Source organism: Callithrix jacchus, chromosome 22 (genome assembly GCF_049354715.1).
Source record: "Callithrix jacchus isolate 240 chromosome 22, calJac240_pri, whole genome shotgun sequence".
Lineage (NCBI taxonomy): Eukaryota > Metazoa > Chordata > Mammalia > Primates > Cebidae > Callithrix > Callithrix jacchus.
In genome coordinates, this window is record NC_133523.1 from 4,576,110 (window position 1) to 4,591,801 (window position 15,692).

The 15,692-nt window shown below is 53.6% G+C and overlaps 1 protein-coding gene across 1 annotated transcript; it reads right to left on the bottom strand.

Moving 5' to 3' along the window:
• Window positions 1-1,933: 1,933 nt before the first annotated feature.
• On the bottom strand, window positions 1,934-11,169 carry TICAM1 (TIR domain containing adaptor molecule 1). Its single transcript, XM_002761607.6, has 2 exons — window positions 11,061-11,169; window positions 1,934-4,457 (listed from the first exon to the last, which is right to left on the bottom strand). The coding sequence occupies exon 2, from the start codon at window positions 4,319-4,321 to the stop codon at window positions 2,228-2,230; it is 2,094 nt and encodes a 697-aa protein (XP_002761653.4). The 5' UTR covers window positions 4,322-4,457; window positions 11,061-11,169; the 3' UTR covers window positions 1,934-2,227.
• Window positions 11,170-15,692: the final 4,523 nt, after the last annotated feature.

Below are 15,692 nucleotides of genomic sequence, written 5' to 3' on the forward strand. Positions count from 1 at the left end.
GATCTTGGCTGACTGCTACCTCTGCCTCCCAGGTTCTCCTGCCTCAGCCTCCCGAGTAGCTGGGATTACAGGTGCGCGCCACCATACCCAGCACATTTTTGCATTTTTAGTAGAAACTAGGTTTCACCATGTTGGCCAGGCTGATCTCGAACCCCTGACCTCAGGTGATCCACCCAACTTGACAGGTGGGAAAAAGTGCTGGGATTTCAGGTGTGAGCCACCACGCCCGGCCAATTTTTATTTTTATTTTGATACAGAGAAAAAACAAACAAAAAAAAGATACAGAGTCATGCTCTGTCACTCAGGCTGGAGTGCAGTGGCGCAATCTCAGTTCACTGCAATCTCCACCTCAGGTTCAGGCGATTGTCTTGCCTCAGCCTCCGGAAGAGCTGAGACTACAGGCGAATGCCGCCACGCCCAGCTGATTCTTCTATTTTAAGTAGAGACAGGGTTTCATCATGTTGGCCAGGCTGGTCTTGAACTCCTGACTTCAACTGATCTGCCCGCCTCAGCCTCCCAAAGTGCTGGGATAACCGATGGGAGCCACCATGCCTGGCCAATTTATTTACTTATTTTTTAAAAAAGAGTTGGATGTCTTATTCTGTTCATAAATAAATAAGTAAATGAGATGCAGCTGGGTGTGGTGGTTCATGCCTGTAATCCCAGCACTTTGGGAGGCCGAGACAGGTGGATCACCTGAGGTTAGGAGTTCAAGACCAGCCTGGCCAACATGGCGAAACCCCATCTCTACTAAAATACAAAAATTAGCCAGGTGTGGTGGCAGGTACCTGTAGTCCCAGCTACTTGGGAGGCTGAGGCAGAAGAATTGCTTGAACCCAGGAGGTGGAGGTTGCAGTGAGCCAAGATCGTGCCACAGCTTTCCAGCTTGGGTGAGAGAGTGAGACTCCAACTCAAGAAAAAAAAAAAAAAAAAGAGATGCGATTTCGTTATGGTTCACAGGCTGGTCTTGAACTCCTGGCCTCAAGCAAGCCTCCCACTTCAGCCTCCCAAAGTTCTAGGATTAATTACAGGTGTGAGCCACCACAGCACCTAGTCTTATTTATATATTTAGACACTCCAGAATCAATAAATGTTAAGTGTCCAACAAACCTTGGCTCCATTCTGATTCTTAGAAGTTCTGTCACCCTGAAAAAGATCAATCCCTTCCACGTGGGTCCCCACACTTAATGAGCACTGCACCTGCTACCCAGGCGTGGTGTACTTGGTGTTTACCTGGTTCTGCATACGATCCGCTGAGGCCTTGACACAACAGCCTCCACAGACCCATTTCTCAGATGTAAAAGCAGAGGCTCAGAGAGGTGAGGCACTTGTCCAAGGTCACACAGTGGCATCACAGTCCAACCTTGGTGGGGGCATCAAGGCAGACCCCAGAGAAAAGAAAGCGCTGCAGTGAAAGCTGCTAAATGTCTCCCAGCGGCATTCATTCAGTGACATTCATTCCAATTCATTCATTCCTTCATTCATAGCTCACTGCAGCCTTCACTTCCTGGGCTCAAGCAATCCTTGACCTGGGCCTCCTGCGTAGCTGGGACTACAAGTGTGCACCATCTAGGCCGGCTAATTGTTGTATATTTGTACAGCCGGGGTCTCACCATGTTGCCAAGGCTGCACCGTCCCCCGACCCCCAACAATAACTTCTCCTTCCACTTTTCAGGGTATTAGAACCGAGACTCGGCAAGGCACATGGCTGCTCAGAAAGGACTACATTTCCCAGCGTCCCTTGCGGCAGGAGTAGGCCCATGTGATTATGTTCTGGCCAGTGGGATGAGGGCAGATGTGGACAACTTCCGGCTTATGCCCTCCAAGAGGCGTGCACTTCCTGCTTCCGGTTCTCTTTTGTAGGCGCGGGAGCCACGTGTTTTGTAACAAATAGCCGGGCAGAGGGTGTCCCAGAAGACAATGGCGCTGCAGAAACGTTCAATAAATATTTATTATAATTAAAAGACGGTAGCAATACCTCCACCACCAAGAACCCTCACCCAGAAATAGATCGGAATTGTAAACACCATGTCCAGTTCTGGCCACCCTAAAGGCCAGAGCGTCTGTTTTGTCCTAAATGAAGGGCTCCCGGCAATGTCCTGAAAGTGGCAGATAACTTCATCTTCCACTGTCCCCAGAGGACAGGACAGATCGGGGTGGTCTATGAGGTCCTGCCCAAAGCTGATGCCTGGGTCCAGGTGTGTTCCCCAGCTGGTCAGCACAGCAGTCATTCTGCCTCCTGTGTACTGTCCTCGGGTGCCTGGGACCCTCTCTGGTTCCACATGTGGTTGTTCAGCCCCAGCTGTACCATCTGCGCATGGTGGATAATGAGGGGTTGCAGTCCCGGGCTCTGAGGGGGCGCAGGTGAGGCTGTAGGGAAGCCTGAGGGTTGTGGGAAGGGCGGTAGGGGAGTACCAACCTGCCACCCGTGCAGGGGTGGAGGCTGCGGGTACCCCAGCCCAGTGGGAAAGGGTGGCGGGGCTCCCAGAGGCACTTGGCCACCAAAGGGCATTTGAGCCCCAAAGGGTGCCCCAGTCCCAAATGACATGTGGCTCCCAAAAGCCGCCTGGAGCTGCTCCATCTGTGCCTGCCAGGACAGATAGCTCCGGAGGTAGGCCGAATATGCAGCGTTCATGGCGGCCACCTGCACCCGCTCACTGTCCAGGTGTTGGCTCTGTTCCCGCAGGGCTCGGGTGTCCTGTTCCTTCCTCCACATGGCCTTTCGGGCCTGAAGCCTGTAGGACGTGAAGGTGTTGGCCACCTTCTTGTCAAAGATCCGAGAGTGTTCGTCCAGCCGCACCAACCCAGAGAGCAGGCTGGCTGTGTCGGAGCTGAGCTCGGCCAGGGAGCTCTCCAGGGGCAGGAAGGGGATGACACAGTCTGACGGCCCCTGTCGCATGAGGTTGCTCACCAGGGCTTGGTTCACCTGGTGCAGGCTCAGGTGGCAGTCGAAGTTGGAGGTGAGAAGGAGGATGATGAAGGCAGAGTGGTCAATTGCATCCTGCAGGCAGCGGAGCTCCCCGCGCCCGGGCACCTGGAAGTCCTCACAGAAGGTGGCCCCGTCAGGCACACCGAGGGCCTCCAGCTTCTCCCGGACCCGCAGGGCAATGTGCTCGTCCGCCCTGGCATGGAGGATCACAAAGTTATAGAATTTCTGCTCTGATGATGATTCCAGGGAGGAAGGGAACAGGGAGGAGGGGGCCAGGTGAGCTGAAGAGGGGGCTGATGGAGGAGGAGGAGGAGGATGGGATGTTTTTGGGGTGGTGGGAGATGGGCTTGGCTTGGTATTTGGAGAGGTGGTGTCTTCTACAGAAAGTTGGGGTGATGTCTGTCCTTTGACAGGGCAGGGGTTTTGGGGGGGCTCCAAAATGGGCAAGGGGAGAGACTGGGGGCCTGCAGACCCCTCGGTGCACTCCACCGGGAACTGGGTGCTGGTTTCTGGAGCTTCAGGGGTGTCAAGGAGGCCAGTCGAAGTTGCATCTGGGGCCACTTTGCAAAATCCAGGGGGTGGGCTGCTTGGCAGCTCTGGGGGGCTGGCAATCTCCCCCGAGGGCGGCCAGCTCATCTCCTCAGGCTCCTGGCAGCCACCAGGGACAGGCTCGGGCACCTTGCTGGCCTGAGGGTCATCACAGAGCTTGCTGGGCCCCTGGGGGCTGCGGTGCAAGCTGAGGAGGGGCATCGTGGGCGACTGGCTGATTTCCAAGTTGCTGGTCAGGGAGGCGGGGCTGCCAGTTGACCTCAGGGAACGCCCTTGGCTCCAGCCTGAAACCCCATCGATGGGGCGAGGGAGGCTCCGGGTCCCAGAGGGCGAAGCTGAGGACTGTGGGAGGCAGCCCAGATTGGACTGGAGTGTCTGGATGCTCCCTGGATCCCCAGCCACGTCCCACCCACACCGGTCCCGGGCCTCATCCTGGAGCTCCCCCAGCCGGTGGTCGTCCCTGGCGCTGAGAGTCCGGAGGGCTTCCCGGTAGGCCTCATCCCGCTGCGAAGCCGGGCACAGCTTCTCCTCAGCCAGCAGGTGGTACAAGCGGGCCACAGTCCAGGATACGTCCGGGGGCTCCTCTGGGTCCTCAGTGCTGTCCACACCAGCCCACTGGCGGGCTACTAGCTGAGCCGCGGCATCAGCCTTCAGTGCCTCTAGAGAGATCCTGGCCTCGGTCTCCTGGCCCAGCTTCAGCAGCACCATGGCGTGCAGGAGGTCCCGCCCCTGGCAGCCTGGGCGCAGAGTCTTCAGTTTGTGCTTCAGATACAAGAGCTTTTCCTCGCCCGCTGTGCCCAGGATGTCGAAGGCGCTGGGAAGTGACGGGCCCTTGCAGGCCATGGGCACAGGTGGGTTCGGCCTCGGGCGGCAGAAGCTGGGGGTGGTGAAGGCATGTTCCACACTGCCCGCCTTCTGCACGCCCGGCTCCCTCTACTCATTCACTGTTCCAGATTCTGCCGGAGCTCCCCAAGCAGATCTGTAGGAAACAGGACAGGCAAACACAGTTACCCCCAAGAGAGGTCAGCACGGGAAGGTGGCCCACAGGCCCCTGTCTGCTTTCCCCGCCTGCCACCAAGACCTAGCAAGGTGACCTTTGGGAACACGCCACCTCCAACTTCCACGTCCTCCTCTGCAAAATGCCATGAGGCCAGTGTGGTGGCTCACGCCTGTGATCTCAGAACTTTGGGAGGCTGAGGTGGGAGGATCACTTAAGCCCAGGACTGTGAGACCAGCCTGGTCAACATAGCCAGACTCTATCCCTACTAAAAATTTAAAAATTAGCAGGCCGGGTGCAGTGGCTCAAGCCTGTAATCCCAGCACTTTGGGAGGCAAAGGCGGGTGGATCACGAGGTCAAGAGATCCAGACTATCCTGGTCAACATGGTGAAACCCCGTCTCTACTAAAAAATACAAAAAAAAAAAATTAGCTGGGCATGGTGGTGCACGCCTGTAATCCCAGCTACTCAGGAGGCTGAGGCAGGAGAATTGCCTGAACCCAGGAGGCGGAGGTTGCGGTGAGCTGAGATCACGCCATTGCACTCCAGCCTGGGTAACAAGAGTGAAACTCCGTCTCAAAAAAAAAAAATTATCTGGGCGTGGTGGCAAGTGTCTGCTGTCCCAGCCACTCTGGAGGTTGAGATGAGAAGATCACTTGAGCCCAGGAGGTTGAGGCTACAGTGAGCTATGATGGTACCATTGCACTTCAGCCTGGGTAAGAGTGAGACTCTGCCTAAAACAAGAAAAGAAAAAGAAAAAGGCCAGGTGAGGCTCACACCTGTAATCTCAGCACTTTGGGAGGCCTAGGCAGGTGGATCACCCGAGGTCAGGAGTTCGAGACCAGTTTGGCCAACATGGTGAAACCCCGTCTCTACTAAAAATACAGAAAATTGGCTAGGCGTGGTTGTGGACTCCTGTAATCCCAGCTACTCAGGAGGCTGAGGCAAGAGAATCACTTGAACCTGGGAGGCAGAGGTTGCGGTGAGCTGAGATCGTGCCACTGCACTCCAGCCTGGGCCACAAGAGCAAAACAATGTCTCAAAATAAATAATTAAAATCAGCCGGGCGCGGTGGCTCACGCCTGTAATCCCAGCACTTTGGGAGGCCGAGGTGGGCAGATCACCTGAGGTCAGGACTTCGAGACCAGCCTGACCAACATGGTGAAACCTCGTCTCTACTAAAAATATAAAAAATTAGCTGGGCGTGGTAGCACGTGCCTGTAATCCCAGCTACTCAGGAGGCTGAGGCAGGAGAATCACTTGAACCTGGGAGGCAGAGGTTGCGGTGAGCCGAGATCAGGCCATTGCACTCCAGCCTGGGCAACAAGAGTGAAACTCTGTCTCTAAATATATAAATAAATAGAATAAAAATAAAAATAATTGGCTAACGCCCTTTTCAGCCTTAGCCCACCTGTACCCAGGTGATTATTATAAAAAAACAAGTAATAAATAAAAATAATTAGCCAGGTGTGGTGGTGCATGTCTGTGGTCCCAGCTACCTGGGAGGCTGAGGTCAGAGGATCACCTGAGCCCAGGAGATTGAGGCTGCAGTGAGCCCAGGCTGGAGTGCAATGGCATGATCTCGGCTCACTGCAACCTCCACCTCCCAGGTTCAAGCAAGTCTCTTGCCTCAGGCTTCTGAGTAGCTGGGATTACAGGAGATCCGCAATCGTACCCAGCTAATTTTTCTAAGTAGAGACAGGGTTTCGCCACGTTGGCCAGGCTGGTCTTGAACTCCCGACCTCAAGTGGTCCGCCAGCCTCAGCCTCCCAAAGTGCTGGGATTACAGGCGTGAGCCACTGTGCATGGCTGCTCCATGCTGTATTTCTGTTGGGCAGCACCATTGTAGACATCTCCACTACAATCCAGTAATACTGGGGTATGGCCCATTTTTGACACAAGAAAACAGAGGCACAGAGAAGTTGATTAAGTAGTCCAGAGTCACACAGCTCATAAGGGACACAGTTGGACTGGAACCCAGACTCTCTGCTTCTAGAACCCACTGAGTCTTTTGGCTCCTTTTTTCTTTTCTTTTCTTTTTTTTTTTTTTTAAAGACAGGGTTTCACCATATTGGTCAGGCTGCTCTTGAACTCCTGACCTCAGGTGATCCGCCCGCCTCAGCTTCCCAAAGTGTTAGGATTACAGGTGTGAGCCACGGTGCCCAGACTTTTGGCTCCTTTTAACATTTCCAGATTTTTTTTTTTCTCTTGAGACAAGGTCTCACTCTGTTGCCCAGGCTGGAATGGAGTGGCGTGATCTTGGCTTGATGCAACCTCTACCTCCTGGGTTCAAGCATTTCTGCCTCAGCCTCCCAAGAGGGCAGTGATACAATCATAGTTCACTGCAGCCTCAGCCTCCTGGGATCAAGTGATCCTCCCACTCAGCCTCCTGAGTAGCTGGGACTACAAGCACACGCCACCATGCCCAGCTAATTATTTTTATTTTATTTTATTTTTATTTTTGAGACGGAGTTTTGCTCTTGTTGTCCAGGCTGGAGTGCAATGGCTCGATCTTGGCTCAGCCCAGCCTCTGCCTCCTGGGTTCAAGTGATTCTCCTGCCTCAGCCTCCTGAGTAGCTGGGACTACAGGCGTCCGCCGCTACACGTGACTAATTTTGTATTTTTTACTAGAGATGCGGTTTCTCCATGTTGGCCAGGCTGGTCTTGAACTCCTGATCTCAGCTGATCCACCCTCCTCGGCCTCCCAAAGTGCTAGGATTACAGGCGTGAGCCATCACGCCCGGCCCAAGCCCAGCTAATTATTTAATATTTTGTAGAGATGGGTCTGGAACTCCTGGGCTCAAGTGATCCTCCCATCTTGGCCTCCCAAAGCGCTGGGATTCACTGCACCCAGCCTATACATCAGTAATATATACATATGTATTTTTATACTTATTTTTAAGATGGAGTCCCACGCTGTCACCCAGGCTGGAGTGCAGTAGTGCGATCTTGGTTCGCTGCAGCCTCTGCATCCTGGGTTCAAGTAATTCTCATGCCTCAACCTCCTGAGTAGCTGGGATTATAGGAGCCTGCTACCATGCTCGGCTAATTTTTGTATTTTTAGTAGAGACAGGGTTTCGTCATGTTGGCCAGGCTGGTCTCGAACTCTTGACCTCAAGTAATCCACCCGCCTCAGGCTCCCAAAGTGCTGGGATTACAGGCATGAGCCACTGGCCCCAGCCTCAGTAAAACACATATATTTTTTACATTCAGAGACTCCTGGACAACCCCACTGGCAAAGCAATGTGACACCGAAATTACCTTGAAATCACTGCCAACATTGAACAAAGAGACTTTGTGCAAAACCCCGGCCTTCCAGATTCTCTCAGAAAGTTAACAATCTGGGCCCACGGGGCCCACGTTCCCACGGAACAACTCCTTCCATCTGAGGGCTAAGGCCTGCCATGTCCACCCCACACCCATGTGAAATGAGTCACCTCCAGGGCAAGAGACAGCAACAGGTAGAAACACGCCCTTGGGATTCCAGCCTCCGCTCTGGCACGTCCAGGCTGTGACCCTGGGCGTGGTGGCGCGTGCCTGTAATCCCAGCTAGGGAGGCTGAGGCAGGAGCATTGCTTGAATCTGGGAGGCGGAGATTGCAGTGAGCCGAGATCGTGCCATTGCACTCCAGCCTAGACAGCAAGAGCAAAACTCCGTCTCAAAAAAAAAAAAAGCCTCGGTCTCCCCATCTATGAAATGGACACAGTACTCAGCTCTGCCAGCTAGGGTAGTTGTGAGGGTGAATGAGTTCATTCCTACAGGACTCTTTTTTTTTTTTTTTTTTTCCAGGGGCCGGGGTCTTGCTCTGTCACTCAGGCTGGAGTGCAGTGGCTCAACCTCAACTCAGTGCAACCTCCACCTCCCGGGTTCAAGCGATTTTCCTGCTTCAGCCTCCCGAGTAGCTGGGACTATAGGTGTGCACTGCCATACCCTGCTTTTGTTTTTTTCTTTTTAATTTTTATTTTTAGTAGCCACGGGGTTTCACCACATTGACCAGGGTGGTCTCGAACCCCTGACCTCAGACAATCTGCCTGCCTTCGGCCTACCAAAGTGCTGGGACTACAGGTGTGAGCCACTGCACATGGCTGAGTTTTGTAATTTTACTAGAGACAGGGTTTCAGGTTGTTGGCCAGGCTGGTCTCAAACTCCTCATCTCAATGGATCTGCCTGCCTCAGCCTCCCAGAGTGCTGGGATTACAGGCACGGCCACCATGCCAGGCCCATACGGCACTCTCAAAGCAGCGGCTAGCACACAGGTGCCCCGGGAACATTACCATGCAAGGGGAGTTTGGGAGAAAACATGACAAAGCCAGCCAGGCTTAGAATCATCGAGGCAGGACCCCCCCTACCTGTATGCCTGGCAAATCCCTATAATCACATAGTCTTCTCATTCTCTCTGCCCACGGGCCCGAACTCAACCCTAATCCAGTGACTGCTTCCCCCACGAGCCTCCCTGGCCTATTGCCACCTCCACCTTCTGGAGACCCGGCGAGTTTCATTCCTCACTGTCCACGGCTGCGACAGTCCACTCCCCACCCTGAAGAGCAGGTGCCAGATGGGACAAAAACACCCATGGGGGCAGGGCGATTCTGGCTCCACCACTTGCCGACTTGTGTGGTCTGTTATCAGCCTCAGTTTCCTCATTTGTAACACCCACGTGAACATGGTACTTAGCATGAATGGGGGTCTGGTTTGAAGCTTCAAGGCAAAAATAGAGTTAAAAAGCTTGGCCGGGCGTGGTGGCTCACGCCCGTAATCCCAGCACTTTGGGAGGCCGAGGCGGGTGGATCACGAGGTCAAGAGATCGAGACCATCCTGGTCAACATGGTGAAACCCCGTCTCTACTAAAAATACAAAAAATTAGCTGGGCATGGTGGCGCGTGCCTGTAATCCCAGCTACTCGGGAGGCTGAGGCGGGAGAATTGCCTGAACCCAGGAGGCGGAGGTTGTGGTGAGCCGAGATCGCGCCATTGCACTCCAGCCTGGGTAACAAGAGCGAAACTCCGTCTCAAAAAAAAAAAATTTTTTTAAATTATATCTGAAATGTGCTCTTCTCTCCCACTCTCCCTCCCACACTCTCATACAGTCTCACCATGCACTGAATATGCATTTAGTGAGCACCTGCTAGGGCCGAGAACTGTTGAGGGCTGCTGCACGTCACGACAGGCACGTCTGCCCTCAGGGAGCTCCCGGGCTGGTTCACGGCCACCAACGGTAAGTGAGAAAACGACCCAAGGTCATTTCAGAGAATGAAGAGTCCCAGGAAGGCCATGAGCTAGGGGACCTGTGTGGCTCTGGAAGACGGGCTGGGAAGGGGCTACAGGGGACCACGGTAGTCAAGGGGGGCCTCTGGGGACAGGAAGTGACTTTGAGCTGAGATCGGAAGGAGATGAGTGAGGGGGCTGGGTGGAGATAGTGGAGGAGGAAAGCTTCCGGAAGGTTAAGCCACCCGTCCAAAGGCCCTGGGGCAGGTGAGGACTGGGCCTGGGGAGGTGGAGGAACAGTGAGGAGGCCCATGTGGCTGGATAAGCTTTAGGAGGGGGAGAAAGAAAGGTATAGGGTGGTACAGGGCCCCAGGGCCCTAAGAGGGAGGCCAGGTACCTGGAGTCCGTGCTCAGGGCCACCACCCACACACCCCCTCCCTGGGTGTCAGGGAGGAATTTGGGATGTTACAGAAGGATCCTGGGCATCAGGGAGGAATTTAGAGTGTCTGGGAGGAATCTGGGATATTGAGGAAGTATCCTGGGTGTCAGGGAGGAATTCGGGGTGTCAGGGAAGAAATTGGGGTGTTGGGGAGGAATCTGGAGTATTTGGGAGGGATCCTGGGTATTGGGGAGAAATCCAGGGTGTCAAAGAGGGATCCTGGTGTCAGGGAGGAATTCAGGGTGTTCAGGAGGAATCTGGTGTATTGGAGAGGATTCCGGGTGTCATGGAGGAATTTGGGTGTTTGGGAGGAATGTACGGTATTGATGAAAGATCCTGGGCGTCAGGGAGGGATTTTGGGTGTCAGGGAGAAATTGAGGGCATTGGGAGAAATATGGGGTGTCAGGTAGAAAGCTTGGGTATCAGGAATTTGGGGCGAGGAGGAATACGGGCTTTCAGGTAGGAATCCTGGGTGTTGGGGAGGAATACGGGGTGTCGGGAGAAATCTGGGGTACTGGGGAGGGATCCTGGATATCAGGGAGGAATCCGGGGTGTCAGACAGAAATTCAGGGTGTTGGGAGAAATATGGGGTGTCAGGTAGGAATCCTGGGTGTCAAAAATTTGGGGTGAGGAGAAATATAGAGTTTGATTCAGGTAGGAATCCTGGGTGTTGGGGAGGAATCCGGGGTTTGGGAGAGGGGTCAGGCTGTTGGGGAGGAAGTCGGGGTGCTGGGGAGGATCCTGACCACCAGGGAGAGGTGCTGGCGGTTGAGAAAAACCTCAACCTCCCCACCGCGGCTCCAGGCGCCCCGGGGCCCTAAGAGGGAGGCCAGGTGGCCTGGAGTCCCGTCGAGCGGAACACGGGTACGAGGCCACCCCTTAACCCTCCCCGCCCCACCCACCGCGTCCACCTCGTGCCGTCCTCGCCCCTTCCCCACCTACCAGGGATCCACACCGCGCGGTCCTGGGGGGACTGGGGCTTCCGCGGAGGGGCCCGGGGACGCAGCGTGCCGAGGGCGCCGGCTCCACCCCGCGGCCCAAGCCCTGGGAGGAAGCGCGCCGCCCCTTCCGCGTCCCGGGTGGGTGTGGGCCGTGACGTCACGGTTTCGGAGTCCAGCCCCGCCGCCCCGGGAAAGTCCCCAGCCCGCGCGGTCACGTGCGGCACGTATGAGCACCTGCTGTGTGCAGGGCGCGGGAAGAACTGGCGTGTGCCGTCGGGGAGGCCACAGGTCGTCTGCGCTGGGGGCGGAGAGGAGAACGTGATCACAAGGGCGAGGTCGTCTCCCTTGGCGACCCGCGCTTTCCGGAGAGTAGACACGGCGGCTGTTTCCCTTTTTAATTTCTTTATTTATTTTTTTTTGAGACAGAATCTCGCTCTGTGGCCCAGGCTGGAGTGCAGTGGCGCCATCTCAACTCACTGCAGCCTCCACCTCCCGGGTTCAAGCAGTTCTCCTGCCTCAGTCTCCTGAGTAGCTGGGACTGCAGGCATCGGCCACCATTCCTGGCTACTTTTTCGTGGCTAAATTTTTTTTTTTTTTGAGAGACAGGGTTTCACCATTGTTGGTCAGTCTGGTCTTCGAACTCCTGACTTCAGGTGATCCGCCCGCCTCGGCCTCCCACAGTGCTGGGATTACAGGTGAGAGCCACCGTGCCGGGCCTAACTGATGGAGACACAGTCTCACTCTTGCCCAGGCTGGAGTGCAGTGGCGCGATCTCAACTCACTGCAAGCTCCGCCTCCCAGGTTCAAGCGATTCTCCTGCCTCAGCCTCCCAAGTAGCTGGGATTACAGGCACCCGCCACCTCACCCGGCTCATTTCTGTATTTTTAGTAGAGACAGGGTTTCCCCATGTTGGCCAGGTTCCGGTCTTGAACTCCTGACCTCATGTGATCTGCCTGCCTCAGCCTCCCAAAGTGCTAGAGTTACAGCCACCGAGTCCTGCCTAATTTTATAATAATAATTACTGTTATTTGAAATGGGGTCTCCCTATATTGCCCAGGCTGCTCTCAAGCTCCCAGGCTCAAGCAGTCCTCCCACCTCGGCCTCCCAAAGTGCTGGGATTACCGGCGTGAGCCACCTCGCCCGGCCTGTCATTTTATTTTTCTCACCTCATTAAATACGATCTAATAATCACAGTGATTTTTGCGGTAGTGACAAGTGTTGGGTGTGTTTCCAGTTACAATGCAATCTGAAAGTATGTGTGGCTTTTATTAGGGACAAATGGACAAAGTCCCAGGTCCTGCTGCTATCTTCATTCACAATTGAGGAAATGGTAAGTATCAGTGAGGGTCAGTGAAAAGAAAGATGGGAATTTTTTTTGCTCATCAAAATTCACAGACACCCTGAACACCCCAAGAGGTTCAGGGACCCCAGGCTTAAGTAGACCTAAAAGTTCTTATGGGGACCAGGAACGGTGGCTCATGCCTATAATCCCAGCACCTTGGGAGGCCGAGGCGGGTTTATCACTTGAAGTCAGGAGTTCAAGACTAGCCTGGCTAACATGGTGAAAACATGTCTTCTCTACTAATAATATTTTTAAAATTACCTGGGCATGGTGGCGTGCGCACCTGTAGTCCCAGCTACTCCAGGGGCTGAGGCAGGAGAACTGGCTGAACCCGGGAGGCAGGGGGTGCGGTGAGCTGAGATCCCGCCATTGCACTCCAGTGTGGGCTACAAGAGCAAAACTCCACCTCAAAAAAAATTTCTTGCGGGGAGATGGCAGTGGAAGTTATGTTGATGTTCCATCCCCAGAGTTCCCCATATTGAGTGCCTCTCTCTAGTGAGGGAGAAATGTTACTGAGCACTTCCTGTGTTCCAGGCCTGTCTAGGCTATGGGAATACGGTGAGGGAGACAAATGCTCTTTGTTTCAAGGCCTCCAGGGCTGGTGGGGGAGAGAATGTTAGACAAATTCTCCGGCCTCTCTGTCTCCCACTCCAACACTCCAATTCAAGGAGTGTCTCACAGTTTTTCATGGGGACCCACGAAAAACACAGTGGATTTTTTTTTTTTTTTTGAGATGGAGTCTTGCTCTGTTGCCCAGGTTGGAGTGCAGTGGCGAGATCTTGGCTCACTGCAAACTCCGTCTCCCAGGTTCAATCGATTCTCCTGCCTCAACCTCCCGAGTAGCTGGGATTACAGGCATGCGCCACCACACCCCGTGGAGTTTTGTATTTTTAGTAGAGATGAGGGTTCACCATGTTGGCCAGGCTGGTTTCGAACTCCTGACCTCAGGTGATCTGCCTGCCTCAGTCTCCCAGAGTGCTGGGATTACAGGCGTGAGCCACTGCGCCCAGACTTTTTTCTTTCTTTTGAGATGGAGTCTCGCTCTATCATCAGGCTGGAGTGCAGTGGCTCGATCTCGGTTCCCTGCAACCTCTACCTCCCAGGATCAAACAATTCTCCTGCCTCAGTCTCCCCAGTAGCTGGGACTAGAGGCGCGCGCCACCATGCCCAGCTAATTTTTGTATTTTTAGTAGAGATGGGGTCTCACCATGTTGGACAAGATGGTCTCAATCTCTTGACCTCCTGATCAGCCCACCTCAGCCTCCCCAAATGCTGTGATTACAGGGATGAGCCACTGCACCCGGCCTTTTTTTTCCTTGTAAGAGGTGGGATTTCACTCTGTCACCCAGGCTGGAGTGCAGTAGCGCCATCATAGCTCAAAGCAGCCTCCAATTCTGGGCCTCAAACGATCCTCCCACCTGAGCCTCCCAAGTAGCTGGGACTACAGGCATGCAAAACTGTGTTGGACTATTTTTCATTTTTTTTTTTAGAGACAGGGTCTCACTATGTTACCCAGACTGGTTCCTGACTCCTGGCTTTAAGAGATTGTCCCAGTTTGGCCTCCCAAAGTGGTGGCATTACAGGCGTGAGTCACTGTGACTGTGCCTTGGTGGTTATCTGATCAATGTCTTTTTCTCTTTTTTTTTTCTGCCGGAGACAGGGTCTCAGCCGCCCAGGCTGGAGTGCAGTGCTGTGCTCCCCATCACTGGGGGCTTGACTTCCTGGGCTCAAGCAGTTCTTCCACCTCAGCCTCCAAGTAGCTGGGACTGCAGGTACATGCCACCATGCCTGGCTAATTTTTTAAAAACATTTTTTTTTTGTAGAGATGATGTCTTGCTGTGTTGCCCAGCTTGGTTTCAAACTCCTGGCCTCAAGCAGTCCTCCTGCCTTGGCTTCCCAAAGTGTTGGAATTACGGGTGTGAGCCACCATGCCCGGCTTGATCAATGTTTTAAAACAACCTTTTCTCCATCAAGATGGATTTGATGGTTCCCATTTTACAGATGAGAAAACAGGCTCAGAGAAGGTAATGGCTGAAGCACCGACTTCCAGGGCTGCAGATGGATCAGATGGATGAATTTGAGCACTTGCAGACAGGTGCAGTAGCCCCTGTTCTTGTTTATTTATTTATTTATTTATTTGTGACAGAGCCTTGCTCTGTAGCCTAGGCTGGAGTGCAGTGGAGCGATCTCAGCTCATTGCAACCTCCAATTCCCGGGTTCACGCAGTTCTCTTGCCTCAGCCTCCAGAGTAACTGGGATTACAGGCACGTTCCATGCCCAGCTAATTTTTTTGTATTTTTAGTTAAAGACAGGGTTTCATCACATTGGCAAGGGTGGTCTCACACTCCTGACCTCATGATCTGCCGCTCTTGGCCTCCCAAAGTGCCGGGATTACAGGTGTGAGCCATGGGCCTGACCACACCCTCTTCTTCAATGAAAGAAACAGGCCGGTGGCTCATGCCTGTAATCCCAGCACTTTGGGAGGCCAAGGCCAGGGGATCACCTGAGGTCAGGAGTTCAAGACCAGCCTGACCAACATGGAGAAACCCTGTCTCTACTAAAAATACAAAATTAGCTGGGCGTGGTGGCTCATGCCTGTAATCCCAGCTACTTGGGAGACTGAGGCAGGAGAATCGCTTGAACCCAGGAGGTGGAGGTTGTGATGAGCTGAGAGTACACCGCTGCACTCCAGCCTTGGCAACAAGAGTGAAACTCTGTCTTAAAAAAAAAAAAAAAAAGCGGCCAGGCGTGGTGGCTCACGCCTGTAATCCCATTGCTTTGGGAGGTGGAGGTGGGCGGATCATGAGGCCAGGAGTTCAAGACCATCCTGGCCAACATAGTGAAACCTCATCTCTACTAAAAATACAAAAAATTAGCCGGGTGTGATAGCACGTGCCTGTAATCTCAGCTACTCGGGAGGCTGAGGCAGGAGAATTGCTTAAACCCAGGAAGTGGAGGTTGCAGTGAGCCCAGACCGTGCCATTGCCCTCCAGCCTGGGCAACAAAACAGAACTTCATCTAAAAAAAAAAAAGAAATTTATTTCTCACAGTTCTGAAGGCCAGGCCCAGTAGCTCATGCCTGTAATCCCAGCACTTTGGGAGGATGTGGCGTGAGGATCACTTGAGCTCAGGAGTTCAAGACCACCCTGGGCAATATAGTGAGATCCTGTCTCTACAAAATAAATAAATGAATAAATAAATTACCCAGCCTAAGGTATTTCTGTGATAGCAACAGGGACAGATGAAAACACACGCACATGTGCACACACACACGCACGCACACACACGCAC